The sequence below is a fragment of the Ranitomeya variabilis genome, chromosome 2 (genome assembly GCF_051348905.1).
Source record: "Ranitomeya variabilis isolate aRanVar5 chromosome 2, aRanVar5.hap1, whole genome shotgun sequence".
Lineage (NCBI taxonomy): Eukaryota > Metazoa > Chordata > Amphibia > Anura > Dendrobatidae > Ranitomeya > Ranitomeya variabilis.
Window position 1 is genome coordinate 95,097,756 of NC_135233.1, and position 27,059 is coordinate 95,124,814.

The 27,059-nt window shown below is 44.9% G+C and overlaps 2 protein-coding genes across 16 annotated transcripts in view; one reads left to right on the plus strand and one right to left on the minus strand.

The window, feature by feature from the left end:
• The window catches only part of SANBR (SANT and BTB domain regulator of CSR), a 66,954-nt gene extending 66,555 nt beyond the window's left edge, over positions 1-399 (minus strand). For 3 of the 7 annotated variants that reach the window (XR_013221047.1, XR_013221046.1, XM_077282733.1), the window contains exon 1: positions 1-99. The gene's annotated coding sequence lies outside the window, so the exon portion shown is untranslated. The other 4 variants (XM_077282737.1, XM_077282734.1, XM_077282736.1 and 1 more) reach the window with 4 other exon arrangements.
• On the plus strand, positions 284-27,030 carry LOC143804540 (uncharacterized). Of its 9 annotated transcripts, none has more exons than XM_077282742.1 (10): positions 327-428; positions 12,720-12,840; positions 14,245-14,306; positions 14,806-15,169; positions 17,118-17,249; positions 21,257-21,415; positions 21,990-22,105; positions 22,579-22,684; positions 23,657-23,785; positions 25,166-27,030. In XM_077282742.1, exons 4-10 carry the CDS (start codon positions 14,921-14,923, stop codon positions 25,214-25,216), a joined length of 942 nt encoding a protein of 313 aa, XP_077138857.1. In that variant the 5' UTR covers positions 327-428; positions 12,720-12,840; positions 14,245-14,306; positions 14,806-14,920; the 3' UTR covers positions 25,217-27,030. The 9 variants fall into 9 exon arrangements, with proteins under 9 accessions (XP_077138862.1, XP_077138856.1, XP_077138857.1 ...); XM_077282745.1 differs by having other exon boundaries at positions 14,245-14,295; XM_077282743.1 differs by having other exon boundaries at positions 350-441.
• Positions 27,031-27,059: the final 29 nt, after the last annotated feature.

Below are 27,059 nucleotides of genomic sequence, written 5' to 3' on the forward strand. Positions count from 1 at the left end.
CGCACTCACCGCCCGCGGATTACTCGTCCACTGCTCCTGCACCAGGCACGACCAAAGAGCCGGTGATACAGATTTTCATGCAGCTACCTACCTTGCTGTACCACACCTGCTAAGCAGCGCTCCAATCAGATGCGGGGGGACAGAGATTCCAGCCAATGAGAAAGCTAGGATGCTCTGGCTGCCAAAGACCAACATTGACAAATCTTCCAGGGCGTGCTGGGGTATTATGGACAGAACGTGACGTTACGTGTGAGGGTTGGTTGCGCGGCGCTTGGTTGCCTTGCCGCAGTGCAGCGGGTCGCGTGCCGCGTCCTCTGGTGTCCTAGCAACCGGGACAGGGCGGAGGCTATCACGGCGAGATCCCGGGCACACCCAGGAGCCACCGGGGCCGGTGTATGTGGGGGACTCCGCGCTGGGTCGGTGCTTAGGTGACTTTTTCCTGTACGGTTACTTGTAGCTGTAGAAAGAAAACTCGTGTTTTAAAGGGACAATACACGTCGGTGTCGGTGACTGCAAGCTATTGTTCTCTGCTATCAGCCATTGCAGGCAGCGCTTCTTATGTTCTGCAGTGGCATTACTGTCTGCAGGATCCGCCACTGATTCCTCACCCAGTCCGGATCTTCAGTGACGCCCTGCCCACAGATCGGTGGGTGTGGGGACGACCAGGGGCCGTGGGGTCACCGGCATTATGTCATCCAGGGAAGGCCACATAGGAACCTGCAGCCATACAGTGGGGAAGATAGGGATTTCCTACACTGCTGATTGTGCAAGTTTTCCCACCTATAAAGAATGGGGAGGTCTGTAGTGGAGAGACAGAATCTAAAAAATCACATTGTGTGATTATTTACTACATAATTAATTTGCATGTTATTGCATGAAATAAGTATTTGATACACTAGAGAAACAGAACTTAATATTTGGTACAGAAGCCTTTGCTTGCAGTTACAGAGGTCAGACGTTTCCTGTAGTTCTTGACCAAGTTTGCACACACTGCAGCAGGGATTTTGGCCCACTCCTCCATACAAATCTTCTCCGGAGCTTTCAGGTTTTGGGGCTGTCACTGGGCAACATTGAGTTTCAGCTCCCTCCAAAGATTTTCTATTGGGTTCAGGTCTGGAGACTGGCTAGGCCGCTCCAGGACCTTGAAACGCTTCTTAGGGAGCCGCTCCTTAGTTGCCCTGGCTGTGTTTTTTGGCTCATTGTCATGCTGGAAGAGGCAGCCATGACCGATCTTCAATGCTCTTAGTGAGGGAGGGAGGTTGTTGGCCAAAATCTCGTGATACATGACCCCATCCATCTTCCTCCCTTCAATACGGTGCAGTTGTCCTGTCCCCTTTGCAGAAAAGAAACACCAAAGAATGACATTTCCCCCACCATGCTTCACAGTTGGGACTGTGTTCTTCGGGTTGTACTCATCATTCTTCTTCCTCCAAACATGGAGTTGGTGCCAAAAAGTTCTATTTTGGTCTCATCTGACCACATGACCTTCTCCCATGCCTTCTCTGGATCATCCAGATGGTCATTGGCGAACTTCATGCAGGCCTGGACATGTGCTGGTGTGAGCAGAGGGACCTTGCGTGCCCTGCTGGGTTTCAATCCATGACAGCGTAGTGTGTTACTAACTGGAATATTTGAGACTGTGGTCCCAGCTCTCTTCAGATCACTGACCAGGTCCTCCCACGTACTTCTGGGCTGATTCATGACCTCAGAGATCGTGTATGGAGCCCCAGTCCGAGGAAGACTGACAGTCATCTTATGATTCTTCCATTTTCTAATAATTGTGCTAACAGTAGTGTTGAGCATTCCGATACCGCAAGTATCGGGTAGCGGCCGATATTCGCGGTATCGGAATTCCGATACCGAGTTCTAATACTTTCAGTATATCGGATACCGGAATCGGAAGTTCCCAGAATTCAAAGAGCCAGAATTCAGCCAATAAGGAATCATTAGAAGTGTGGGCACATCCTGTTCTGCATGGTGGGCATGTAAGTACTGGCATGGCTGTGATTGGCTGCTGAAATGATGTCATGATGCACTATAAAAGTCGCTGCCGCCATTTAGGGCTCACTCTGCTGTGAATTCAGTTAGGGACAGGACGCTGTGTTCTGACTGAGGGACAGTTTAGAGATAGTGATTTGCTTCATTGTGCTTTACCCAGGCTAATTTAGCAACCGCTGTGTGAGAACCTTGTTTTTGCCTTGCAGCGCTGTTCACGGCTGTCTGCAAGGTCTCTGTGTGAGTGTACATCGCTCTGTAGTCTGTCTGCAGCCACAGCCGGTTGTAGTCAGCTCAGGGTGCGTCACTGCCTCATACCGTTCCATTGTCTGTTTCTCAATTAGTGCAGCCCGCTGCATTTTTTCAAATTTGTCCTATTAGTGGCTTTCCATCCATATCCAGCTAGATTGTGGAAAAACACTATATAGGATTACATAGAGGAGCTTTTTTTGGCCTTGCAGCGCCGTTCGCGGCTGTCTGCACGGTCTCTGTATGCCTTTAATGTCTCCTCCACATCCACCAATACATCCTACATTATTCTTAGTTGTTTTCCTTCATGTAGAATTAACCTACAAGGAAAGAAAGGGTTTATTTTAATTCCGATATTTTTGTCCCATTGTCTTGCATTGGTATCCGGTATCGGTATCGACGATATGCGATATTTTTTGAATATCGGCCGATCCAATCCGATACTGATACTTCTGGATATCGGAAGGTATCGCTCAACACTAGCTAACAGTTGTTGCCTTCTCACCAAGCTGCTGCCTATTGTCCTGTAGCCCATCCCAGCCTTGTACAGGTCTACAATTTTCTCCCTGTTCTTAGACAGCTCTTTTGTCTTGGCCATGGTGGAGAGGTTGGAGTGTGATTTAGTATGTGGACAGGTGTCTTTTATACAGGTAAGGAGTTCAAACAGGTGCAATTAATAGAGGTAATGAGTGCAGAGGACGACGGCTTCTTAACGACCGCCGACACGCCTTTTAACGGCGGCCGCTAAGGGTACTTAAACCACAGCGCCGTTAATTAACGGCGCTGTGGAAAAAGTGAATAGCGCCCCCCAGAGTCGGATTTTCTCTGGGGTCTCGGTTACCGGGGGTAGCCGAGACCCCAGAGAACATGATTCAGGGTTTTTTTACCGACCCCCGAGTTGCGATCGCCGGTAATTAACCGTTTACCGGCGATCGCAAAAAAAAACAAAAAAAAAACAAAACGCGACTTCCCATTTAATTTCTCTGTCCTCCGATGTGATCGCACAGAGAAATGGGGTCCCCGGTCGCCCCCGATGCCCCCCCGATACTCACCTGTCTCCCCCGGTGCTCCTCGTGGTTCCCCATGGGCGCCGCCATCTTAAAAATGGCGGGCGCACACGCAGTGCGCCCGCCGGCCGGCACCTGGGAGATCTTTGGGGTCTCGGCTGCTGGGGGTAGCCGAGACCCCAAAGAACATGATCGGGGTCGGTTTTTACCGACCCCTGTTTTGCGATCGCCGGTAATTAACTGTTTACCGGCGACCGCAAAAAAAAAAAAAGTGATGTGTAATTCTCTGTCCTCTGATGTGATCGCACATCAGAGGACAGAGAAATAGGGGGATTTGGGGACCCTATCATACTTACCGGTGTCCCTGGGTCCTCCTGTGTCTTCTGCCGGCCGGCTTCTTCCTATAGAAAGAAAATGGCGGGCGCATGCGCAGTGCGCCCGCTCTCTGCTGCCATCTGCCGGCCGGCAGGAGAGAAGGGTTAGGGTTAGGGCTAGGGTTAGGGCTAGGGTTAGGGCTAGGGTTAGGGTTGGGGCTAAATTTAGGGTTAGGGTTGGAGCTAAATTTAGGGTTAGGGTTGGGGCTAAATTTAGGGTTAGGGCTGGGGCTAAATTTAGGGTTAGGGTTGGGGCTAAAGTTAGGGCTATAGTTAGAGTTGGGGCTAAAGTTAGGACTAGGGTTGCGGCTAAAGTTAGGGTTAGGGTTGGGATTAGGGTTTGGATTAGGGTTGGCATTAGGGTTACGTTTGGGATTACGGTTAGGTTTGGGATTAGGGTTAAGGGTAGGGTTGGGATTAGGGGTGTATTGGGATTAGGGTTAGGTTTGAGGTTAGGGTTGAGATTAGGATTAGGGGTGTTTTGGGTTTAGGGTTCTGATTAGGGTTATGGTTGTTTTGAGGTTAGGGTTGCGATTATCCTTAGGGTTGTGATTAGGATTATGGATCGGGTTGGCATTAGGGTTAGGCCTCTTTCACACTTCAGTCTTTTGGCGTCAGTCTGAAACGGCCATTTTCATCAAATAGCGGATCCGCCATTTTTTTTGGCGGTTCCGCTATTTTCCCATAGACATGCATTAGCGACGGATTGTGGCGGATGGTCGTCCGTTCCATCCGCCATGTGACGGATCCGTTGAGATTTGGCGGACGTCATCTAGACATTGACGGCCATTGTAAAGTTTTTTGTCTGCGCCGAAATGGCGGTTCGCGACGGATCCGTCGCGTTCGTCATTCCATAGAATGGCCGCCTATGGGCGACGGATCCGTTGTTACCGTCATTTCGGTGGATCCGTCGCCCCAATCCGCTTTTTCAATTGCGCATGCTCCAAAAAGTAGATACTTTTCCCAGACAACCCCCAAGTAACGGATCCGTCAAAAAAACGGATCCGTTAATACCGTTTTCTCAACAATTGTGATGGATCCGTCACTATGTCGGAGCTGACTGACGCCAAACAACTGAAGTGTGAAAGAAGCCTTAGGGGTGTGTTGGGGTTAGGGTTGGAGTTAGATTTGGGGGGTTTCCACTGTTTAGGTACATCAGGGGGTCTCTAAACGCCACAGCCAATTTTGCGCTCAAAAAGTCAAATGGTGCTCCCTCCCTTCCGAGCTCTGCCGTGCACCCAAACAGTGGTTTACCCCCACATATGGGGCATCAGCGTACTCGGGATAAATTGGACAACAACTTTTGGGGTCCAATTTCTCCTGTTACCCTTGTGAAAATAAAAACTTGGGGGCTAAAAAAAAATTTTTGTGGAAAAAAAAAATAAATTTTATTTTCACAACTCTGCATTATAAACGTCTGTGAAGCATTTGGGCATTCAAAGTTCTCACCACACATCTAGATAAGTTCCTTGGGGGCTCTAGTTTCCAAAATGGGGTCACTTGTGGGGGGTTTCTACTGTTTAGGTACATCAGGGTCTCTGCAAACGCAACATAATGCCCGCAGACCATTCTATCAAAGTCCGCATTCCAAAATGGGGTTCCTTCCCTTCCGAGCTCTGCCATGCGCTGAAACAGTGGTCCCCACCACACATGGGGTATCAGTGTACTCAGCACAAATTGGACAACAACTTTTGGGGTCCAATTTCTCTTGTTACCCTTGTCAAAATAAAAATTTGGGGGCTCAAAAATCTTTTTTGTGGAAAAATTTTTTTATTTTTATTTTCACGACTCTGCATTATAAACTTCTGTGAAGCACTTGGGCATTCAAAGTTCTCACCACACATCTAGATAAGTTCCCTGGGGGGTCTAGTTTCCAAAATGGGGTCACTTGTGGGGGGTTTCTACTGTTTAGGCACATCAGGGGCTCTGCAAATGCAACATAACGCCCGCAGACCATTCTATCAAAGTCTGCATTCCAAAACGGCGCTCCTTCCCTTCCGAGCTCTGCCATGCGCCCAAACAGTGGTTTACCCCAACATATGGGGTATCAGCCTACTCAGCATAAATTGCACAATAAATTTTGGGGTCCAATTTCTCCTGTTACCCTTCAGAAAATAAAAAATTGCAGGCTAAAAAATCATTTTTGAGGAAAAAAAAATGATTTTTTATTTTCACGGCTCTACTTTATAAATTTCTGTGAAGAACTTGGGGGTTTAAAGTGCTCACCGCACATCTAGATAAGTTCCTTAAGTGGTCTAGTTTCCAAAATGGGGTCACTTGTGGGGGGTTTCTACTGTTTAGGCACATCAGGGGCTCTCCAAACGCGACATGGTGTCCGATCTCAATTCCAGCCAATTCTACATTGAAAAAGTAAAACGGCACTCCTTCTCTTCCAAGCTCTGCGGTGCGCCCAAACAGTGGTTTACCCCCACATATGGGGTATCGCCACACTCAGGAGAAATTGCACAACAACTTTTGTGGTCTAATTTCTCCTGTTACCCTTGTCAAAATAAAAATTTGGGGGCAAAAAGATCATTTTTGAAAAAAAAATGCGACTTTTTATTTTCACGGCTCTACGCTATAACGTTCCGTAAAGCACCTGGGGGTTTAAAGTGCTCACCACACATCTAGATAAGTTCCTTAAGGGGTCTAGTTTCCAAAATGGTGTCACTTGTGGGGGGATTCCACTGTTTAGGCACATCAGGGGCTCTCCAAACGCGACATGGCGTCCGATCTCAATTCCAGCCAATTCTACATCGAAAAAGTAAAACGGCACTCCTTCTCTTTCAAGCTCTGCAGTGCGCCCAAACAGTGGTTTACCCCCACATATGGGGTATCGATGTACTCAGGAGAAATTGCACAACAACTTTTGTGGTCTAATTTCTCCTGTTACCCTTGTGAAAATAAGAATTTGTGGGCGAAAAGATCATTTTTGTGTAAACAAATGCGATTTTTTATTTTCACGGCTCTACTTTATAAACTTCTGTGAAGCACTTGGGGGCTCAAAGTGCTCACCACACATCTAGTTAAGTTCCTTAAGGGGTCTAGTTTCCAAAATGGGGTCACTTGTGGGGGGTTTCCACTGTTTAGGCACATCAGGGGCTCTCTAAACGTGACATGGCATCCGATCTCAATTCCAGCCAATTCTGCATTGAAAAAGTCAAACGGCGCTCCTTCTCTTCCAAGCTCTGCGGTGCGCCCAAACAGTGGTTTACCCCCACATATGGGGTATCGGCGTATTCAGGAGAAATTGCACAACAACATTTATGTTAAATTTCTGTTTTTACTCTTGTGAAAATAAAAAATAATGGTTCTGAAGCAACATGTTTGCAAAAGAAAGTTAAATGTTCATTTTTGCCTTCCACATTGTTTCAGTTCCTGTGAAGCACGTAAAGGGTTAATAAACTTCTTGAATGTGGTTTTGAGCACCTTGAGGGGTGCAGTTTTTAGAATGGTGTCATACTTGGTTATTTTCTATCATATTGACCCCTCAAAATGACTTCAAATGTGATGTGGTCCCTAAAAAAAAATGGTGTTGTAAAAATGAGAAATTGCTGGTCAACTTTTAACCCTTATAACTCCCTAACAAAAAAAAATTTTGGTTCCAAAATGGTGCTGATGTAAAGTAGACATGTGGGAAATGTTATTTATTAACTATTTTTTGTGACATATCTCTCTGATTTAAGGGCATAAAAATCCAAATTTTGAAAATTGCTAAATTTTTAATTTTTTTGCCATATTTCCATTTTTTTCATAAATAATCGCAAGTAATATCGAAGAAATGTTACCACTAACATGAAGTACAATATGTCACGAAAAAAACAATCTCAGAATCAGCAGGATCCGTTGAAGCGTTCCAGAGTTATAACCTCATAAAGTGACAGTGGTCAGAATTATAAAAATTGGCCTGGTCATTAAGTACCAAATTGGCTTTGTCACTAAGGGGTTAAAGAAAAACTAACAGGACTGTGAGAGCCAGAATTCTTGCTGGTTGGTAGGTGATCATAATCCTTACCGTATTCCATGCAATAAAATGCAAATTAATTATGTAAAAATCATACAATGTGATTTTATTTTTAGATTCTGTCTCTCACAGTTGAAGTGTACCTATGATAAAAATTACAGACCTCTCCATTCTTTTTAGGTGGGAAAACTACTGTACTTATTTTAATTTAACCCCTTCCCGACCTATGACGCATTCGCTGCGTCATGAAAGTCGGTGCCGATCTGACCTGTGACGCAGCATATGCGTCATGGTTGGATCGCGTTCCTGTGGGTCGGGTGACCGGGGTCACTGAAAGGTCCCCCGACCCGCAGGTACGTGAGGACCTCTAGTTGACACTGGGGGGTGGCTTTGCCCCCCCCGTGGCCAGGATCACTCTTGTGACCTCTGTTTCATCCCCCCAGCTCTGATTGGAGCTATTATCCATGTGACGCTATCCCACCAATCAGATGTGGAGGGGCAGAGCCTGACCGCCACCTGTCCACCATCTGGTACTCCCCTCTGCTGCATCCCGCTCCCCCGTCATCCAATCCTCCCCCCGACATCCACTCCCTCCGCCCAGGTAATCACCTCCCTGCCCCAGTGATCACCCTTCCCTGCTGCTGCAGGCTCCTACATCTCAGCCCCCTCCTGCCCCCCGCTCCTTACAGCCCCCTCCTGCTCCCGGTGATCATCCCCCCGCCCCCTAATCTGCCCCTCTGATCTGCCCCGCTGATCGCCCCCTGTCCCAGTGATCTCCCCCCTGCTCCAGTGATCACCCCTTCCCGCCACAGTTTTGCTATTAGGGTTAAGCCGGGGTCACACTAGAGAGAAATACGGACGAGGGAGATTCGCAAAAACAACACATTGCACATGGACCAATGATTCTCTATGGGGCAGCTTCCATCAGCCGTATATTTCTCTACCTTATTTTACAAGCTGAGAAAATCGCAGCATACTGCGTTTGTCAGCATATTGCGCAAAAAATCAGCCAATGAAAGTGTATGGGGGCGAGAAAAATACGGATTACACACGTCTGTCTTGCCAGAAATACGCACCTGTGTTCTATAGAAAAGCCGATAATTCAGTGCAGTGTACAGTAAAATCACACTGACAGAATAGAATAGATAGAATAAATGTCTAAACATAGAATAGGTATATACACTCACCGGCCACTTTATTAGGTACACCTGTCCAACTTCTTGTTAACACTTAATTTCTAATCAGCCAATCACATGGCGGCAACTCAGTGCATTTAGGCATGTAGACATGGTCAAGACAATCTCCTGCAGTTCAAACCGAGCATTAGTATGGTGAAGAAAGGTGATTTGAGTGCCTTTGAACGTGGCATGGTTGTTGGTGCCAGAAGGGCTGGTCTGAGTATTTCAGAAACTGCTGATCTACTGGGATTTTCACGCACAACCATCTCTAGGGTTTACAGAGAATGGTCCGAAAAAGAAAAAAAATCCAGTGAGCGGCAGTTCTGTGGGCGGAAATGCCTTGTTGATGCCAGAGGTCAGAGGAGAATGGGCAGACTGGTTCGAGCTGATAGAAAGGCAACAGTGACTCAAATCGCCACCCGTTACAACCAAGGTAGGCCTAAGAGCATCTCTGAACGCACAGTGCGTCGAACTTTGAGGCAGATGGGCTACAGCAGCAGAAGACCACACCGGATACCACTCCTTTCAGCTAAGAACAGGAAACTGAGGCTACAATTTGTACAAGCTCATCGAAATTGGACAGTAGAAGATTGGAAAAACGTTGCTTGGTGTCTGATGAGTCTCGATTTCTGCTGCGACATTCGGATGGTAGGGTCAGAATTTGGCGTAAACAACATGAAAGCATGGATCCATCCTGCCTTGTATGGAGCATCTTTGGGATGTGCAGCCGACAAATCTGCGGCAACTGTGTGATGCCATCATGTCAATATGGACCAAAATCTCTGAGGAATGCTTCCAGCACCTTGTTGAATCTATGCCACGAAGAATTGAGGCAGTTCTGAAGGCAAAAGGGGGTCCAACCCGTTACTAGCATGGTGTACCTAATAAAGTGGCCGGTGAGTGTATATGTCATTGACACACATATATATATATATATATATATATATATATATATATATATATATATATATATATATATATATATATATATATATATATATATATATATTTCATACAGAGCTAGATAGTATAAAAGCCGGTAATTCAATTGTTGGCTTTTGCTATCTCCTTCTCAAACCCGACAGGATATGAGACATGGTTTACATACAGTAAACCATTTCATATCTGTTATATTTTTACATATTCCTCACTAATAATGTTAGTAGTGTGTGTGTGTGTGTGCAAAATTTGGGAGCTCTAGGTGTTAAAATAAAGGGTTAAATCATGGAAAAAACTGGCGTGGGCTCCCACTCAATTTTCTCCACCAGAGTGGGAAAGCCAGTGACTGAGGGCAGATATTAATAGCCTAGAGAGGGTCCACGGTTATTGCCCCCCCCCCTCCCTGCTAAAAACATCTGCCCCCAGCCACCCCAAGAAAAGGCACATCTGTAAGATGTGCCTATTCTGGCACTTAGCCACTCTCTTCCCTCTCCCGAGTAGTGGTGGGATATTGGGTATTAAGGGTTAATGTCACCCTGCCGTTGTAAGGTGACATTAAGCCTGGTTAATAATGGAGAGGCGTCAATAAGACACCTATCCATTATTACTCCAAAAGTAATAAAGGATTAAAAAACACACACACATTATGAATAAAGTATTTTAATTAAATAAAACACATGGGGTTTTAATATCTTTATTGTACGCTCAATCCAACTGTCGACCCTCGTCTTCTGAAAAAAAAAAGGAAAATAAAAAAGCAACAATATCCCATACCTACAAATAAAATACCAGTAGTATAATGCCGTACACCCATATGCAAGGCCACTCGCTATACTATAAACAATCACGGAGAAAATGAGTCTACATAGGCAATAAAATTAAATCAAAATTTATTTATACAGAGAAAATATAACGCCAATACATAACAAATTGACCAAACAAATACAATGATACATTACATGGGTTTTTTAAATCAATAGGTGATTAAACCCACAGGTGTGAAAAACTGAGGCCGAAGAAAGGTTAGGACATATACATATGTGGGGTGCAGCTGCTAAGTATGTATAATATGTCACCGTGGACTGCAGCGTATCATATCCATATAACTGACTGTGTTCAAACTGACCGCCATAACTAGTGGTACAACGATCACCACTGCTGCCCCCAACATCAATGTGAAAGCATATTTAAGTAAAACAATAGTTACCCATAATGGTGATTCGTCCTGCCTTAGCCTCGGCCACATACCCCGACGCACGTTTTGCGTTCAAAATACCGCCGTACAGTCATGTCCCACGATGTAAATCCATCTGAAGGGGTTAAATAAATTTACAACCTGGAGCCTGCTATGCTCCTGGCTGTAAAAACTGGGGAATGAATGGAATGCAGCTTCGTTGACTTGCAGTGCTGCGCCCCCTGGTGGCATAAACTCATATGAACTCTAGCGTGAGAAAATATTCAGAAAAATTCCCACGCTAGAGTTCATATGCTCTATGGTGGGGCCAATCATTTAACTACACCTTCCCACCTGATTGTTTTCCCTCCATCTCCACCTTTCCCTGGCTGTATGAAGCCAGAGCTGTCAATCAAAGAAGAGGGGGGTTTGATGATGTAGGGGCAACAAGCAGGTGGGAAGGTGTGTATGAATGATTGGCCCCGCCGCTAAGCACTTAGCGGTGGGATGTGGTTTGAACAGTTGTTTTGTGCTGACAGACCTTTTAACAAGTTAACTGTCATGGCAGAGCTCTGCTGCTGTTAGAGGCAGGTACTGGCAGTAACACAGCCATTATTTACTGGGTATGTGGCGACGTCACCCTGTGAGCCCGCTCCATACACCCGCTGCCGACTTGTGTCTCACATGTACAGCAGATGTCGATAAAGGTTTAACATGTTCAAGTCTTAGGGCTAAGTTCCATGATGGGTTTTTGGTACATTTTGAATGTTGCAGCCTTTCTGCCCTTATTAATAATAATAATAATAATAATTTTTATTTATATAGCGCCAACATATCCCACAGCACTTTACAATTAAGCGGGGACATGTACAGACAAATTCAATACAAGTTAAGACAATTTAAACAGTGACATTAGGGGTGAGGTCCCTGCTCGCAAGCTTACAATCTACAAGGAAATGGGGGGACACAATAGGTGAAAAGTGCTTGTTATTTCAGGTCTGGCAATTTATAATAAATAGGGATTTTCATATAAAGCTGCATGATCCGGTCATCAGCCCGTGTGTTTAAGTGCAATAGTCAAGTATCAAGTGCAGTTATCATGTGCATGGAGGGTGTGGGGACAGATGAATAGTAGGGTGCAGATTCAGAATATTTGGAAGGAGGCAACAGGGCAAAGTTAGTTTACTGAGTAATTGATGTGGTAGGCTTGTTTGAAGAGATGGGTTTTTAGAGCGCACTTGAATAGGTCAGGGCTAGGTATCAGTCTGATCGTCTGGGGAAGTGCATTCCAGAGAGCTGGCGCAGCACGAGAGAAGTCTTGGAGACGGAGGTGTGAGGTTTGGATTACAGGGGATGTTAGTCTTAGGTCATTTGTAGAACGGAGAAAGTTTTGTAAGAGGGAGACCGATCAGGAGAGAGTTGCAGTAGTCCAGACGGGAATGAATAAGAGCGACAGTAAGAGTCTTAGCAGTTTCAAAGGTGAGAAAAGGTCGGATTCTGGAGATGTTTTTAAGATGCAGGTGACAAGAGCGAGTGAGTGATCGGATATAGGGAGTAAAGGAAAGTTCTGTGTCGAATAGAAAAGAGTTATGGTTGAACCCTCCAGAGTAATTTCGATGTTGGGAAGAGTGGGGTTAGTAGAAGGGAGAAACACAAGTTCCGTTTTGGAGAGATTTAGTTTCAGGTAGGGGGAGGACATGATGATAGAGACAGCAGACAGACAATCCTTGGTATTTTGAATTAGGGTAGGGGTGATGTCAGGGGAAGAAGTGTATAATTGGGTGTCATCAGCATAGAGATGGTACTGGAACCCAAATCTGCTGATTGTTTGTCCAATAGGGGCAGTGTATAGAGAGAAGAGGAGGGGGCCTAGGACTGAGCCCTGCGGAACCCCGATAGTAAGGGGACGAGGAGAGGAAGAGGAGCCGGCAAAGGATACAGTGAAGGAGCGGTCAGAGAGGTAGGAGGAGAACCAGGAGAGGGCTGTGTCCTTGAGGCCTATAGAGAGGAGGAGCTGGTAATCCACAGTGTTGAATGCTGCGGAGAGATCCAGGAGAATCAGCAGGGAGCAATGACCTTATTAGCTTCATTAGCTTACTTGCGTGCTTTCGGGTGCGGATTTCTACGTGTTTTTGGCGCTGCAATTTTTGTCTCTTTTTGGCATGTCATGTTTAAATAAAGCTGCTTTTGTTTTTGATACTTCCTGGTACATGACTTTTGACAAAACTTTATTGATACAGTCATGTGCGGATTATTTGCGTTTTTAATTGCAGATTTTACGCACCCGATGCAATTCTATAGGGAAACTCCAGAAATAAAACTCGATGAACCCCCACAGTATGGGATTTTTTAAAGTCCTATCCACTTTGCTGAAACTGGAAATACTCAGCTTCAAAAATGGTCGTCGTGAGAACATAACCTAAGGAGTTTTTTTGAGGTGATCGATAATAATGAGTTTTTAGTCGAAAAAGCTACAGGAAACGCTGTTTGGGGAGCTTTTGGAGAATTATTTTGTTTCTTGAAGCTTTTGGAAGTTTTTTTTTTAAGTGTTTTTCCTGACGAATTATTTTTGCAGCCTTTTGATTGGACAGTGCCTAGTTTGGCCCAGAATCTACCCGGAAACATATTAATAAAGTGAAGTAAATGTTCTTTTTTTTTTCCCCACCAGACGATTTTCAGAAGCTGAAGTGGGAGAAAAAAAACAAAATACTGAAAAGACTGAACCGCAGTCGTGTACAAAAAACATGAATAATAAATTAATTTCAAGGTGTTTATACATCAACAGTTAATACATTTTTCGAGACTAAATACAATTTCCTGGTAAAGGGAACCCCTGATATGGGGTTAATCTTCAGTTTAATAGCATTCTGACACCGTGAGAGCCCCACTGCCAGGAGGAAATGAACTTTATCCCCGCCGGCAGGCTCGCTCTTTCAGCCACAGGGTTGGTGCTGCCATGGTTTCAGTCTGAGTATAGAGAGCAGTAGCTGTAACTGCGCCCCCCCCCGGCACTGACTGACAGCTTGCCGACCATTAGGGCCGGCTGTCAGTCAGTGCTGGAACATGGTTACAGCCACCGCTTTCTATACTCAGAGCGGTGACTGAAGCCGCGCCGGTGCTACCCCTCTAACTGAAGGAGCGAGCCTGCCGGAGGGGATAAAGTTAATTTCCTCCTGGCAGCGGGGCTCTCAGTGCCGACGCCGCACGGTATCTGAACGCAGATAACCTGCAGATTAACCCCATACCTGCAGGTTAATAGCATTATTTTACATGAAATATTTCCTTTAATGGGTGAAACGTATCAGTAAAAATCTAATGCAATACGCATCATCTGTACGGGATTCTTTTTTTTTTGCCCCCATAGATTTAATCCTCGTAAAGAAACTGTCATGAAGAGTCCTATTGAATAACATTGGTCAGTGTAATGTACGTATAACATGTTTGTGTGAACTTTTTTTTTTTAAAGTATGAGAAAACGAACGGATGTCTGAATGAGTCCTCATGTCTGTTACATAAGAGAATATGTCAGTCGGATTTTGCATTGTTTTATTTTAGCTCCTGAATTACCAATGTTTTTCACACAGGGCCCTGTAGGTTTGGATTTCTTTTTCCCTTAATAATAAAGCCCTTCATATAAAAACTGCATTTTGTGATTACTTGCCTTATCTTTGTCTAATATTTAAATTCGTTCGTTGATCTGAAACATTTAAGTGTGTCAAACATGGAAAAGGATAGGACATCAGGAAGGGGCAAACACCTTTACTCAACTGTATAGACATTGTGGAAGGCGGCAGCACCCCAAGATGTAGTCACATTGCTGATCATTTTGAAGATTCCCTATAAACCCACCAAGTAATAAAATGCTATATGTTCAGTGTGTTAGGGGTGGATGTGTAGCTAACTTTATTCTGTTTTTTTTTCTCAGTGAGAAAGTTATTGCCCTGAAGCAATGAGCAATCATCTCTAGTAGACAACCTAGAATAAATTACCGCCTGTTACTGAAAGCCGAGCGGCATTAACAGGAACGCTGCTGTGCAGAAATGACAGCGAGGCAGAGAAAGGACTCCAGAGCGACTGGTAAACTGTTCTCAGAACTGGCACCAAGTCAATCACTCTATAGCACCAGAGCCAGCAAATCAGAAAGTCTCCCCAGCATTGCAGGCATTGGGATGGGAATTCAAGATGTCAGATCAATGAGTATTGTGCCAGTCACAAAGACCACCAAAAACGTCCCCATCACTGTCAGAGCGGAGAAACCTGTGAAGAGCGTTGTCAGCAAGGCAGTGCAGGTAAGAGTCACCCCTGACTTCTTATACAGCCATGCTGTGCTGAGTACAGGGATATAACATACAGTGGGCAAAATAAGTATTTCATGCACTGCCGATTTTGCAAGTTTTCCCACCTACAAAGAAAGGAGAGGGTCTGTAATTTTTATCATAGGTACACTTCACCTGTGAGAGACAAATCTAAAAATAAAAACAGAAAATCACATTGTATGATGTTTAAATAATTAAATTGCATTTTATTGCATGAAATAAGTATCTGATCACCTACCAACCAGCAAGAATTCCAGCTCTCACAGACCTGTTAGTTTTTCTTTAGGAAGCCCTCCTATTCTACACTCATTACTTGTATTAATTACACCTATTTTGGTATCAACTCAACTCGCCATGTTTGAAGAAAAAGGATGAGTACAACCCCAAGAACACCGTCCCAGCCGTGAAGCATGGTGGGGGAAACCTCATACTTTGGGGGTTCTTTTCTGCAAAGGGGACAGGATGACTGCACCGTATAGAAGGGAAGATAATTGGGTAATGTATCACGAGATTTTGGCCAACAATCTCCTTCCCTCAGTAAGAGCATTGAAGATGGGTCGCGGCTGGGTCTGCCAGCATGACAATGACCCAAAACACACAACCAGGACAACTAAGGAGCGGCTCCGTAAGAAGCATTTCAAGGTCCTGGAGTGGCCTAGCCTGTCTCCAAACCTGAACACAATAGAAAATCTTTGGAGGGAGCTGAAACTCAATGTTGCCCAACGACAGCCCCGAAACCTGAAAGATCTGGAGAAGATCTGTATGGAGGAGTGGGCCAAAATCCGTGCTGCAGTATGTGCAAGCTTGGTCAAGAACTACAGGAAAAGTCTGACGTCTGTATCGCAGAAAGGAGTAGATGAGGTGAAGAAGTGATGCTATATTCATTGTAGTTTATGTGAGAAGGGGAACACTTGACTGTTTCAGCGTCTGACATGTACTACGGTGCAGAGAGCTGAATACGCTGTCTCTTCCTGTCTGGACCTCAAAACCATGAGAAGGGTAAATATATATCTTCCTGATATGTGAGAGCCCTTTAAATGGAGCCAGCACATACCAGATACATTATACTGTCAATATGCAGTAAATGTCTCAGAGGGTAAAGTTTTGGTAATATTGTGGGCCGTGGGGTTACTTGAATCTGATAATGTGGCTCTCTGACCCAAAAAGGTTGTTCACCCCCAATTTACATGAATAATTTGCTAGTTATATAGTATGTCCCTTGGTTCAGTTCCTCCTGCTCTATAAAACCCTTCCTTCAGATTGTACATGCCACGCAATGTGGCGGGTTCCCTTTGACATGTAATAGGGGCTCGCTTTTAACGACAGTGAACGGATCCCCATGTTACATTACAGATGAACAGTAGACTTTTACTGCTTTCACATTAGTGGCGCCACAATTCTGGGGGGTCGATACTCCAGAATCGGGGTCTGAGGTTGCACCAAAGTGACTGTCAGCTTGCACCTGGATCTCAGTGGGTCTCTGATTTGCCTCTCTCTGCCATCGCCTTCCTTGCCTTTCCACCTCTTACAGTCTGATCACTTAGTAAGGAGCGTCTCTGCTCCTCTGTGGCCTCCTACGGGTTAAAGGGGCTTGGAATGAGGAGTTTGGGAAGACTGGTGATTGTGGGACCACCTCTGGCTTCCCGGGACACACACATGGGGGAGATCTGTAAATCCTTCAGAGATGGGACCCACCTTAGTGACACGTCATCTCTGTCACCTTGCTTGACGTGGTGAAGGTACAATAACTCGGAAATGCCGTGGAGTAAAACAAAGATATTTGCAGTACGGGAGGCCATTACAGATTTGTGGGGCCCGTGGTTTGGTAACATCAACCATCTGACAGGTTTTTATAGCCAGTATATACCACTATGGAAATATTGGATTACTCTGGAGACCAAGAACTTATTTTTTTTCCTAGGTGTCATCTAATGAGGAAAATTTGTTTCTTTCAAAACTCGAAGCTTTAGAAAAGGAAATTCTCTCCCTGAAATCATCTCTGAAAGAGAAAGAAGAATTGGTTACTGGGTTAAATGAAACCATCAAGACCAAGGTATTGTGACATTACAAATCCGACATTGTTTTTTTTTTTTTTTGATGGAGTCGTCATTTCTGGATTTACCAGTTTGTGAGTCGTGTATAGATTCTAGGATGGTCAGGCCATGATTTGTTTTCCAGGGTTATCTTAGTCATTAAAGGGAACCTGTCACCTCGTTTTTTCGGTCTGAGATAAAAATACTGTTAAATAGGGCCTGAGCTGTGCATTACAATAGTGTATTTTGTGGACCCCGTTCCCCACCTATGCTGCCAAAATACGTTACCAAAGTAGTCGTTTTCGCCTGTCAATCACGCTGGTCTGGTCAAAAGGGCGTGGTGTCTTCCCCCAGATTTTGCGTAGTTTTCCGTTGGTGGCGTAGTGGTGTGCGCATGTCCAAGGTCCCGAATCCTGCACAGGGGTGTGAAAATAGCAGCGATGTCCGTTATTCCATTGGTGATCATCTTGCTTTGGCCGCGCGTGCGCAGAAGCGGCGCTCTGCTGGCCGCGGCTTCAGGAAAATGGCCGCGGGCATCCGCGCGTGCGCAGATGGCTATCGCGGCGGCCATTTTCCTGAAGCTGCGGCCAGCAGAGCGCCGCTTCTGCGCACGCGCGGCCAAAGCAAGATGATCACCAATGGAATAACGGACATCGCTGCTATTTTCACACCCCTGTGCAGGATTCGGGACCTTGGACATGCGCACACCACTACGCCACCAACGGAAAACTACGCAAGATCTGGGGGAAGACACCACGCCCATCCGACCTGACCAGCCTGATTAACGTATTTCGGCAGCATAGGTGGGGAACGGGGGTCCACAAAATACACTATTGTAATGCACAGCTCAGGCCCTATTTAACAGTATTTTTATCTCAGACCGAAAAAACGGGGTGACAGGTTCCCTTTAACATTTATCACCTTCCCATGAGATAGGTGATAAATCTTAGATTCGTGGGTGGGGGGGCTTCAACCTCCTGGACTCCCACCAGTTGCTAGTACGAGGCGGAAGTCTAAACCAGCGCAGCCCAAATTCCTGATGAACCGCCCTGGGTTGGGCTCTGTTCACATGTGTGTTATTAGTTTGTCCCTTATAGAACAGACAAGCGGAACAGATAAGTGCAATTCGCCGTCTGTGCAGTCCTGTTATAATCAGAAGGGACTCATTGATTTATTTGGGGACGGTTTGGTTTCCATTTGTTGTTTATTTTTTGAACTGGGGAAGAAAATGCAGAAGGTTTTTTGGGTCTGATATGAACAGCCCAATACTCCTCATCCCAGAAATGTTCTATAGGGCAATGTGAACGCCAGGAAATTTGCTCTCATACGGGCAGCACGGTGGCTCAGTGGTTAGCACTGTTGCTTTGCAGTGTTGAGGTCCTGGATTCAAATCCCACCAAAGACCACATATGTAAGGAGTTTGTAGGTTCTGCGTGGGTTTCCTTCGGGTTCTCCGGTTTCCTCCCACATTCCAAAGACATACAGATAAGGAATTTAGATAGTGAGCCCCAATGGGGACAGTGATGTCTGTAAAGTGCTGTGGAATTAATGGTGCTATATAAGTGAAGCACATAATATTTCTGAAATTAATCCATGACTATGTATTAGTTCCATTTATGGCACGATGCATTGTCCTGCCACGGAGTAAACGGCCGCCATGGTGCAAAAGAAATGTGGATTCTTCTGACCAGACAATGTGTTTCACTGCGTGAGTATCCAGTTTCGTTCATTTGCCCACTGGAGACACATTTCTAGTTTCCTTAGACACTGACATTTGAACTGATTTCTTGCTATTGTAGCCCACCTGTGCTAACGGATGATGAGTTGTGCATTTGGATACGTTACTTGGATACCGTGGTTGATATTGGCTGTAGTTTAAAGGCACCACATATTCGGCAGAACGATTCTTAAAGGGTATCTGTCACCAGCTTATTGCCACCTAATCTAAGAGCATCATAATGTGGAGACAGAGACCCTGAGTCCAGTGATGTGTCATTTACTTGGCTGCTTGCTGAAGGTCTGATAATATCCTGCTAATAAAGCAGTGAATTTATCATTAGAGGACTAGTAAACCTGCTGCCATGTAGTCCTCCATATTAATGAGCTCTGTATAACCCTGCCTCCACCATTGTTCTCTGCCTATGTACAATGTCCACAGAAAGCTCCAGAAAGCGTGTGCATGCATTTCAATGCGTTTTGGCATGTGCTTGCATTTTTTATGCGCATGTGGGGGCGGTGAAATCATTTTCTGGACATGCGCAGTCTAAAGTACGCTTGTGCATGATTGCGCAATATTTGACGCCTCAAAAAATGCAACATGTTGCGTTCGCCGGTCACCACCGCACACAGAGAAACGACGCATGCCCCTGCGTACACAATGTTAAAGATATGTACGTGTGATGCATGCGGATCATACGCTGCGCACAGAAACGCTAATGTGAACCCGGCCTAAGTGATGAATCGCTGGAATAAAACAAAATACTAAAATTGTTAGTTTCCGATGTCTGGAATCAACCTTTATATGCTACTTAATGTAAAAATACTAATGGCTGTTTTGGAGGAGTTGGAGGAAGATGATGAATAATTCCCTGACTTGATGATTCAGTATTATCGCCAGCCATTATTGATTCTTATGTTATGAAACGCTCCCAAGTGCTGGACTAAATGTGGCTCGTACCATTATTTTTTTTATCAGAAATCAATAAATACGGCTTTATGCCATTTGGATCTTACATTAACCATGCACGGCTTGTCTCATTCATCAGCCGGGAATCCTGCGCTGGGCACTTTTTAGCAATAAGCCATTTGCTTTTAGCTCCATAAGTCAAGTGCCAGGTTTTATTAGTAATTTAAAGTTATTAAAGGAGACCTGTTGGAGGACTACAAATGGGAAGCAGTTTTTGACCATCTTAAAGGGGTTTCCTGGGAGTAACATATTGATGGCCTATGTCATCAGTGTGAGATCGGTGGGGTTTCCGCATCAGCCGATACCTGCTCCAGCAGCGGACGGAGTAGCCTTGTACAGAATGGAGCGCTGTAGCTCCTCACATGGTTCAGTGGTTGCTGCTGAGTACTGCGGCTTATTTCCCAGCAGATATCAGCTGTTTGGCGGTATGAAGGACATCATGGTTAGGCCGGGGTCACACTAGTGATGAATACGGACGAGTGCCATGCATTTTACCTGCGGATTTTGCAAAAACCGTACGGAAAACTCCGCACACCAATCCGCAACGTGTGCACATAGCCTAAATCAGAAGGGGAAACGGTTATTAAAAATCAATCAGTCGGCAGTGTAGCCGCAGGCTGTGGTCCTGTCATTTCCAGTGATCATACTGCAACATAGAAGGAAAAGAAACAAAATAAAGAGATTGTGTTTTATTTTTTTAGGCCAATCTCCTCTAAGCTTTCCACTATGCCTCCATGACATAGAACATTGCGTCACCTACTTTGTAACAGTGTTATGCGGGGACTAAAGCTTAATTCACACATTGTGTTTACCGCTGAGGCCACAGCAACTCATCAGTTGACTTTTTTGTTGTTTTTACTGGAAGATTGAAGCTGATTGACAGGTAAAACTGAGATGAGCGATTCCGTCAAAACTAGAAGTTAGCAGCTTTGCTCAGATTCAGCCATTAAAAAAAATCAAGGTATTATATTCTGCAGTCTCCCAACCCCAAAACACAGTAAATGGAGGCAAAGAAGAGGTTAAAAAATAATACAAATTCTACTTGCCCAAGTCACCTAGACCCTCACCTGTCCTTGCCACCTGGCACGCTCCTAGGCCACGTCAAAAGTTCTCACATCAGAATATGATCGGCTGGATGCAAATTTTGTCCTATTTGAATTCCCAAAAATGTAGATTTGCTAAAACCCGCTTTTTTGAAATTTTGATTCGTGCACAATGGATTTGTCCATCGTTAGTAACGACACGTTTATTTTGCTCTGCACCCATCTGTGTACAGAAGGCCTGTAGGTTCCAGATGTTGCCTACATGCTTTCTTGCATCTGTCCCATTTTCTCTTTGCAGACTGCACAGTTTACCAGGGACATAGAACATGAAGTAAGTGACCATAAAATGACCAGGCAGACGCTGGGGGAAAGTCAGAGGATCGTGCAAGAGAAGGAGCAGCTGTTACAGGACAGTATCCAGCATCATGATCAAGTCATCCGAGAACTGCAGGATCAGGTTTGTGTACGGACCCACATGTCATCCTTATTTGTGATATTAAAGTGTAACTATCATTAAAAAAAGAAACCCTTTTGACGTGTCAGAAGTCATGACTGGTGGTGGGGTTGGGTGATGAGACCCCACCAAACACTATAGTTTTCCGACACTGAAGACGGGCTCAATGGGAAGTCCATAGGGCTCGTCTTTATTGCCGGAGGGGAACAGCGCTTGGCTGAGGACTTCGGCCCCTTTATATAAGTGATCAGCGGAGGTTTCAGCACCTGAACCCCACCGAACAAAAAGTCTGACCAGTCGGTGTGACTCTTTTTAGACATAAAATAATGTTCTAGTTTTAGAAATGTAGACCTTAAAGATTTCATTAACATAAAATAAAGCCAGATAACGCTCACCCCCCGCTCCAGCACCGACTCTCCGCTGCTCCTCCGGTCAATGTAGATGATACAACGGATGAGCTCAGCGATCGGGGAGGGTGAGTACGATCTGGCTTTATGTTATATTACTTGAATCATTTGGGGTCCTCATTTCTAAAAGTGGAAAACCCTTTTAACCCACAATATTTTTCCCTATGAAGCATGAAGAGATGATGGCGAAATTCAAGGAGCAAAGTCAAAGAGACGTGAACGCCAGGGATGAAAGGATTAGTAAACTGAAGCAGCAAATCTCCGAGCTGTTCAAAGACAAGTCATGGTACAACTCACAAAACATTTTATGGCTCAAATCTTCAGTAGTGTCTTACCAAGCAATGACGGAGCAAAGTGTTTTGGGTGCTACACTTGGGGCATTTTGAGGGGCTTGGTTTACACCTTGTGATGATGCTCCATCTTTACCAACAATATCATTAAGAGCCGATCCGTAGCTGTGTACATTTCATAACACTCATATGATGTCCATACTAAATGAACAAAACAGTGTACCAGACAATCCTTGGGGTGAAATAATCACTTATTGTGGAGCAATGACGGGAAGACAAAGTGCCTCCGCTTGGCCCATCCGTGTTCTCCATCTGTGGGTCCTGGAGCTCCGCTTATAGATCTTTCCAACCTGTGACATAACCACCATCCATGGACCTACCTCTGATATTCCAACAAGGGATCGCGTCAGCCATTGTCTCTGGGATTGGGCCCTATTATGTGTCTTCTGTTTTTTATCTTCATGTCTAGGGAACATCAGAAGCAGATAGAAGAGCTTCAGAAGGAACTGAAGAGGTTGGCAGAGGAAGCTCAGGGGCTTCGAGGACAGCTGAAGAGACATAATGTTTCTACACATGTAAGGTCTCCACCTGGGACCACCATTGCTGGGGGGGGCAGTTCAGTAATGTGACTGAGTGGCTAAAGACTGGTTCTCACACTTGGGTATGTGCGTACCACAGGGACACTAAGCACATAGGCAGCAGAGTGTGTGATCATAGCCCTGGGAATGCTTTGATATTAGTTTGAGTAGGGGACACTTGACTTTAGGGAAGCTGATTTAGTCAGACTACCTGAACTCCAGCAAGTGAGGAGTTATATGGAGCTGTAGGCCAAGTGTGCCACCCAGGTCTGAAGATCACTCCCATGTAATATAGCGCATAAATCTGAATAAATAAGAACCAGGATTATACAAATCTGCAATATTTCCAAGTAGAAGAATTTACTTAAAGCGGATCCTTCACAAGTCGAGTTGGTGCAAATCGATTCACGGGACCCAGTCTGGAGACCAGGTCACTAATCTGTGGCCATCAGACGGGAGCCATGTGAACGCTTCCGACATCCGCGGCCCTTCTTTTGAGTAGCCAGCAATGATGATGTCACATCAGGCCGATTAATCAGAAGAAGAGCTGCAGATACTACGATGTACAAAATGGTTCCAGGACTCCCATAAGACAGTCACAGACTAGTGGCCAGACCGGCTCATGTGCATCGATTTGCACCAACTCTAGTCACAATGATTCTGAATAAAGAATGCATACGTTAGTAAAATGAGCTCTTGTATCTGGTGAGGCTGGTGTACTCACTATGAAAATCTAGGTCAAAATGACTGTATAATCTTTATATTAAAATCAGTATTTTAGGAGTTCACTTAGAGCTGGGCCAATGAAATGCTCATTTTAATAGCAGGTGGGGACTTTAAAATATGACAGATATGGATTTTCCATGTAAGTACACCAGCCTTTTCAGGTCTGAGAGCAAAGTAATAATGTGTATACTTTATAAAACCTGGAGACAGATCTGCTTTAATATATATTGTCTATTCCTACAGGAATGTAAGAAGTGTGAGTCACTGACGTCGGCCCTGGAGGACAGCAGGTTACAGCTAAAATTAAAGAACAGGACTATAGAGGAACTGCAGTCAATATGCCAAAGATTTCAACAGCAACTTCAGGAACAAGTATGTCACTTGTAGTGCTTCCATTTAAGAAAAAAAGAATTATAACAAGAGTTGTACAAGCCCTTTAAAAAAAAAAAACCCTTTCATGTACCAGAGTATAACATTTTTAATTATTAAAGGGAAGTCCTCTGTTCATCATTTTTTTGCTAGAGTGGAAAGCTGTCAGGGCAGGTGCAGACGAGGGTATTTTCGGTCCAAGTGGGATCCAACATAAGACCAGATCGCACCAGGACCAATGTTAGTCAATGAGACCGTGCATGTCCGTTTCTTTTCCTCAGAGACAATCCGGTTGGAAAAAAAAAAACAAACACGCAGCATGCCCCAGTTTGAACTCCTACACGATTACAAGTCAATGAGTCTCTGGCAAACTTCGGCCTGCACTCGGATGACAGCTGAGTGCAGTCCATTTTCCACAGACTGACACAATGGAGAATTTTGTTTCTCCATCTTCTCATCCAAGAGAATCAGAGAACACTATGATCAGAGTAGGATTTGCACAATTGACCCGGTTCTGTAGGATGAGACGAAGGATAACTTCCGAAACGCGCGTCGGAGTACGCAATTACGGGATGTGGCGACCCCTTAAGGTAGATATTGAGCATTTCTTATCCCTCTTTTTGCACATTGCACTTTTGGCTCTATTGAAACACCCGGTTGTGTGACCAGATTTTGGTATTTGAATTGCTGCTTTGCACATTGTATGATATAATATACTATATCTGGACTTGATACACTTTCTATTTTTAAAATATTCGAGTACACAGTTATATATTTGTACATTATTTTTTAGTTTTCACTCCTGAGGGATTTATTCATATATAAATAGGGTCGACCATTACTACCTTATTCGTGAAGCAATTATATGTGTTGTTTCCTAGTCCTGTTATGCGCACAGATGTTTGTTTTTTTAATTTTGCCATCAATATTCAATAAAGGCATTTTATAATCTATTGCCTGTGTGGTGCTTCTCAGGTAATCCATAGATTGGTTGTTTGAGCTGTTTTTCCTGGTTTGGTGGTTTCCACTTCTTTCACAGAGCACCGGATTATTGAATCTGTATTTTTATACATATTTTATATTGTTTTTATATATTTTTAGTGGAGCAATTTTTGGTACATCTGTGTTTTTAACTTCGGATGAGAGAATATAAACTTCTCTGCACCTGTCCTGATTTCACTGTGCACGGTGTAATACATAATCTCGTCTGTGGTGGCGCTGTAGGTATACGGTACTTACTGACAGACCGCCGGGGGACCCAGGGACCCTTTATAAATGTCAGGTGACCCGTTTACCAAGTAAGGATTGTCCAAAGCAGACTTTTGTGCTAAAAGCATAACCTGAAAATAATCATTTGCTTTTTTTTTTTCTCTTTCCTCTAAGGAGAAATTACAAAGCGTGCTTGTGGACAAGACCAGCAGAAGCCAAAAATAACCCGAAATGGACTTTATTACTGACGAATGCATCACTGCGGTTATATTTCTATAATCAGATCAGGAGTTTTTATAATAATTTGTAGAATTATCCAAAATGTCCGATAAATCAAAACATAAGAAAGGCAAAACCGAATATGTGGACTATTACTCCAGGCCTATACGTCTCCGTTCTTGCATGGGACACTTACCTTTTAAGGAGACTACGGCGGCCATGTAGTGTGGTGGTTGTTTCCACAGACCGGTCACACGGCGCCCGTATGGATACAGCGCATACATGTTATACTGTAATAATAGATTACCTGGCGGGGGCGCACAGGACCCTCCGTCCATGTCTGCTGGGTCAGTAAAGCCGTGTGGCTACGCTCGACACACAGGCCAAACGCAGGGCTCCATAGTGATGTGCAGAGTATGGCGGTGCAGAGTATGGCGGTGCAGAGTATGGCGGTGCAGAGTATGGCGGTGCAGAGTATGGCGGTGCAGCCGCAGGGGAATAATGGAGGATGGAAATGTGGTGTATGAACGAATGGTGGATGTGTGGGTGCAGGGCATGGGGGTGCACAACCTTTTTTGGTCCAAGGGCCACATCGTCAGGTTGAATCAATTGCAAGGGCCACCGTAAAACCTAAAGCTAGATTACATCATGGATATTTATTAACTATTGTAATAGATCCTGGAATCCGACCGATCAAGAAATGGAGGAGTCGCCTTCTTGTTCATCTTTGAGAAAGGAAGGGACCGTACACGCTGCTCCCTAACTAGAGGGAACCCTGCAGGCGAGCCATGCTGCCCGAACTTACAGCCTGGCATCTCATTCTCGGAATGCTCCAGCGTTTCAGGGAAAATGGGACCATAATGGGAGATGGGAGTAGTCCAGCTTCAGTCCTGGCCGGATCTACCTAGCGCTGCTGCACAGGACTGTTAGGTCTGTGCCTCACATGCGCATAGGGTGAGACCTGCATCAGCATCAGCACTCTCGGGGGCAGAGCCGTAATGATCTCATCTATCTTTGGTTATGGTCCTGGCTGGATCTTCAAAGTAGATTTTTTTCAGAAGCATCAGAGCATTTTAGAGAATAATAGACCTAGATGCAAACGTGCAACAAAGTCGCAGCACGCTGCAATTTCCAGCGCAAATCAGATGGCATGCAGCACTTCATGTCTATAGGTGCGTGGGAATCATCAGACTGCACTCAGATGACATCTGAGTGCAGTCCGATTTCCGCACTCAGAATAAAGATGGAGAACATTTTTTGCCAAATGGGCTACGATTTTGTCATGCGAGAGAATCAGATCACACTAAGCTGACCGTCCGATCAGCGTTTGATCAGAGTGTCATTAACGTAAACAAATCAGATTCTTTATGGTCGTGTGACTCCGGCCTTAATGCGAGTTGCTAAAATGTTTCACTCCTTCTGTAAAACGACATTGAAGAGAGCCTGATTCACGTAAGGTCACATCATGTACTCCTTCCTGGGGTGCATCACAGGGTCAGGAGCCCCCCATTCTGCTAATATTTGCGGGTTGAGAGAGGGGCACATTGTAAGTCATAGGTTCTTACCTATCCTTGCTCTTCAAGAAATCTGCATGTCAGAAGCCAGCAGACAGAGACAAGCATGTCAGCGACAAGGAGAGCATGGCAGGCCACAGGTCGTGCACCCCTGGCACAGAGGTTTGACATTGGAGCACCATCCTACTGCCAAATGGCCAAACTTGTGTCCTTCAGGCTTATGCTCCTTATATGTTTTCCCATTAGCACTAGACCAGCCAAGGACTGTCTGCTGGAGGTTCCAATACCCCCAATCAGCCCTGGACCCTCATCCATTGTCACAGGAGGTAGATATG

Coding starts and splice junctions, on each gene's coding strand:
- LOC143804540 (XM_077282747.1), top strand. CDS start 14,921: ATGACAGCGAGGCAGAGAAAGGACTCCAGAGCGACTGGTAAACTGTTC. Junction 21,416..21,989: donor TCCGAGAACTGCAGGATCAG/GTTTGTGTACGG, acceptor TTCCCTATGAAG/CATGAAGAGATGATGGCGAA. Junction 23,786..25,165: donor AACAGCAACTTCAGGAACAA/GTATGTCACTTG, acceptor CTTTCCTCTAAG/GAGAAATTACAAAGCGTGCT.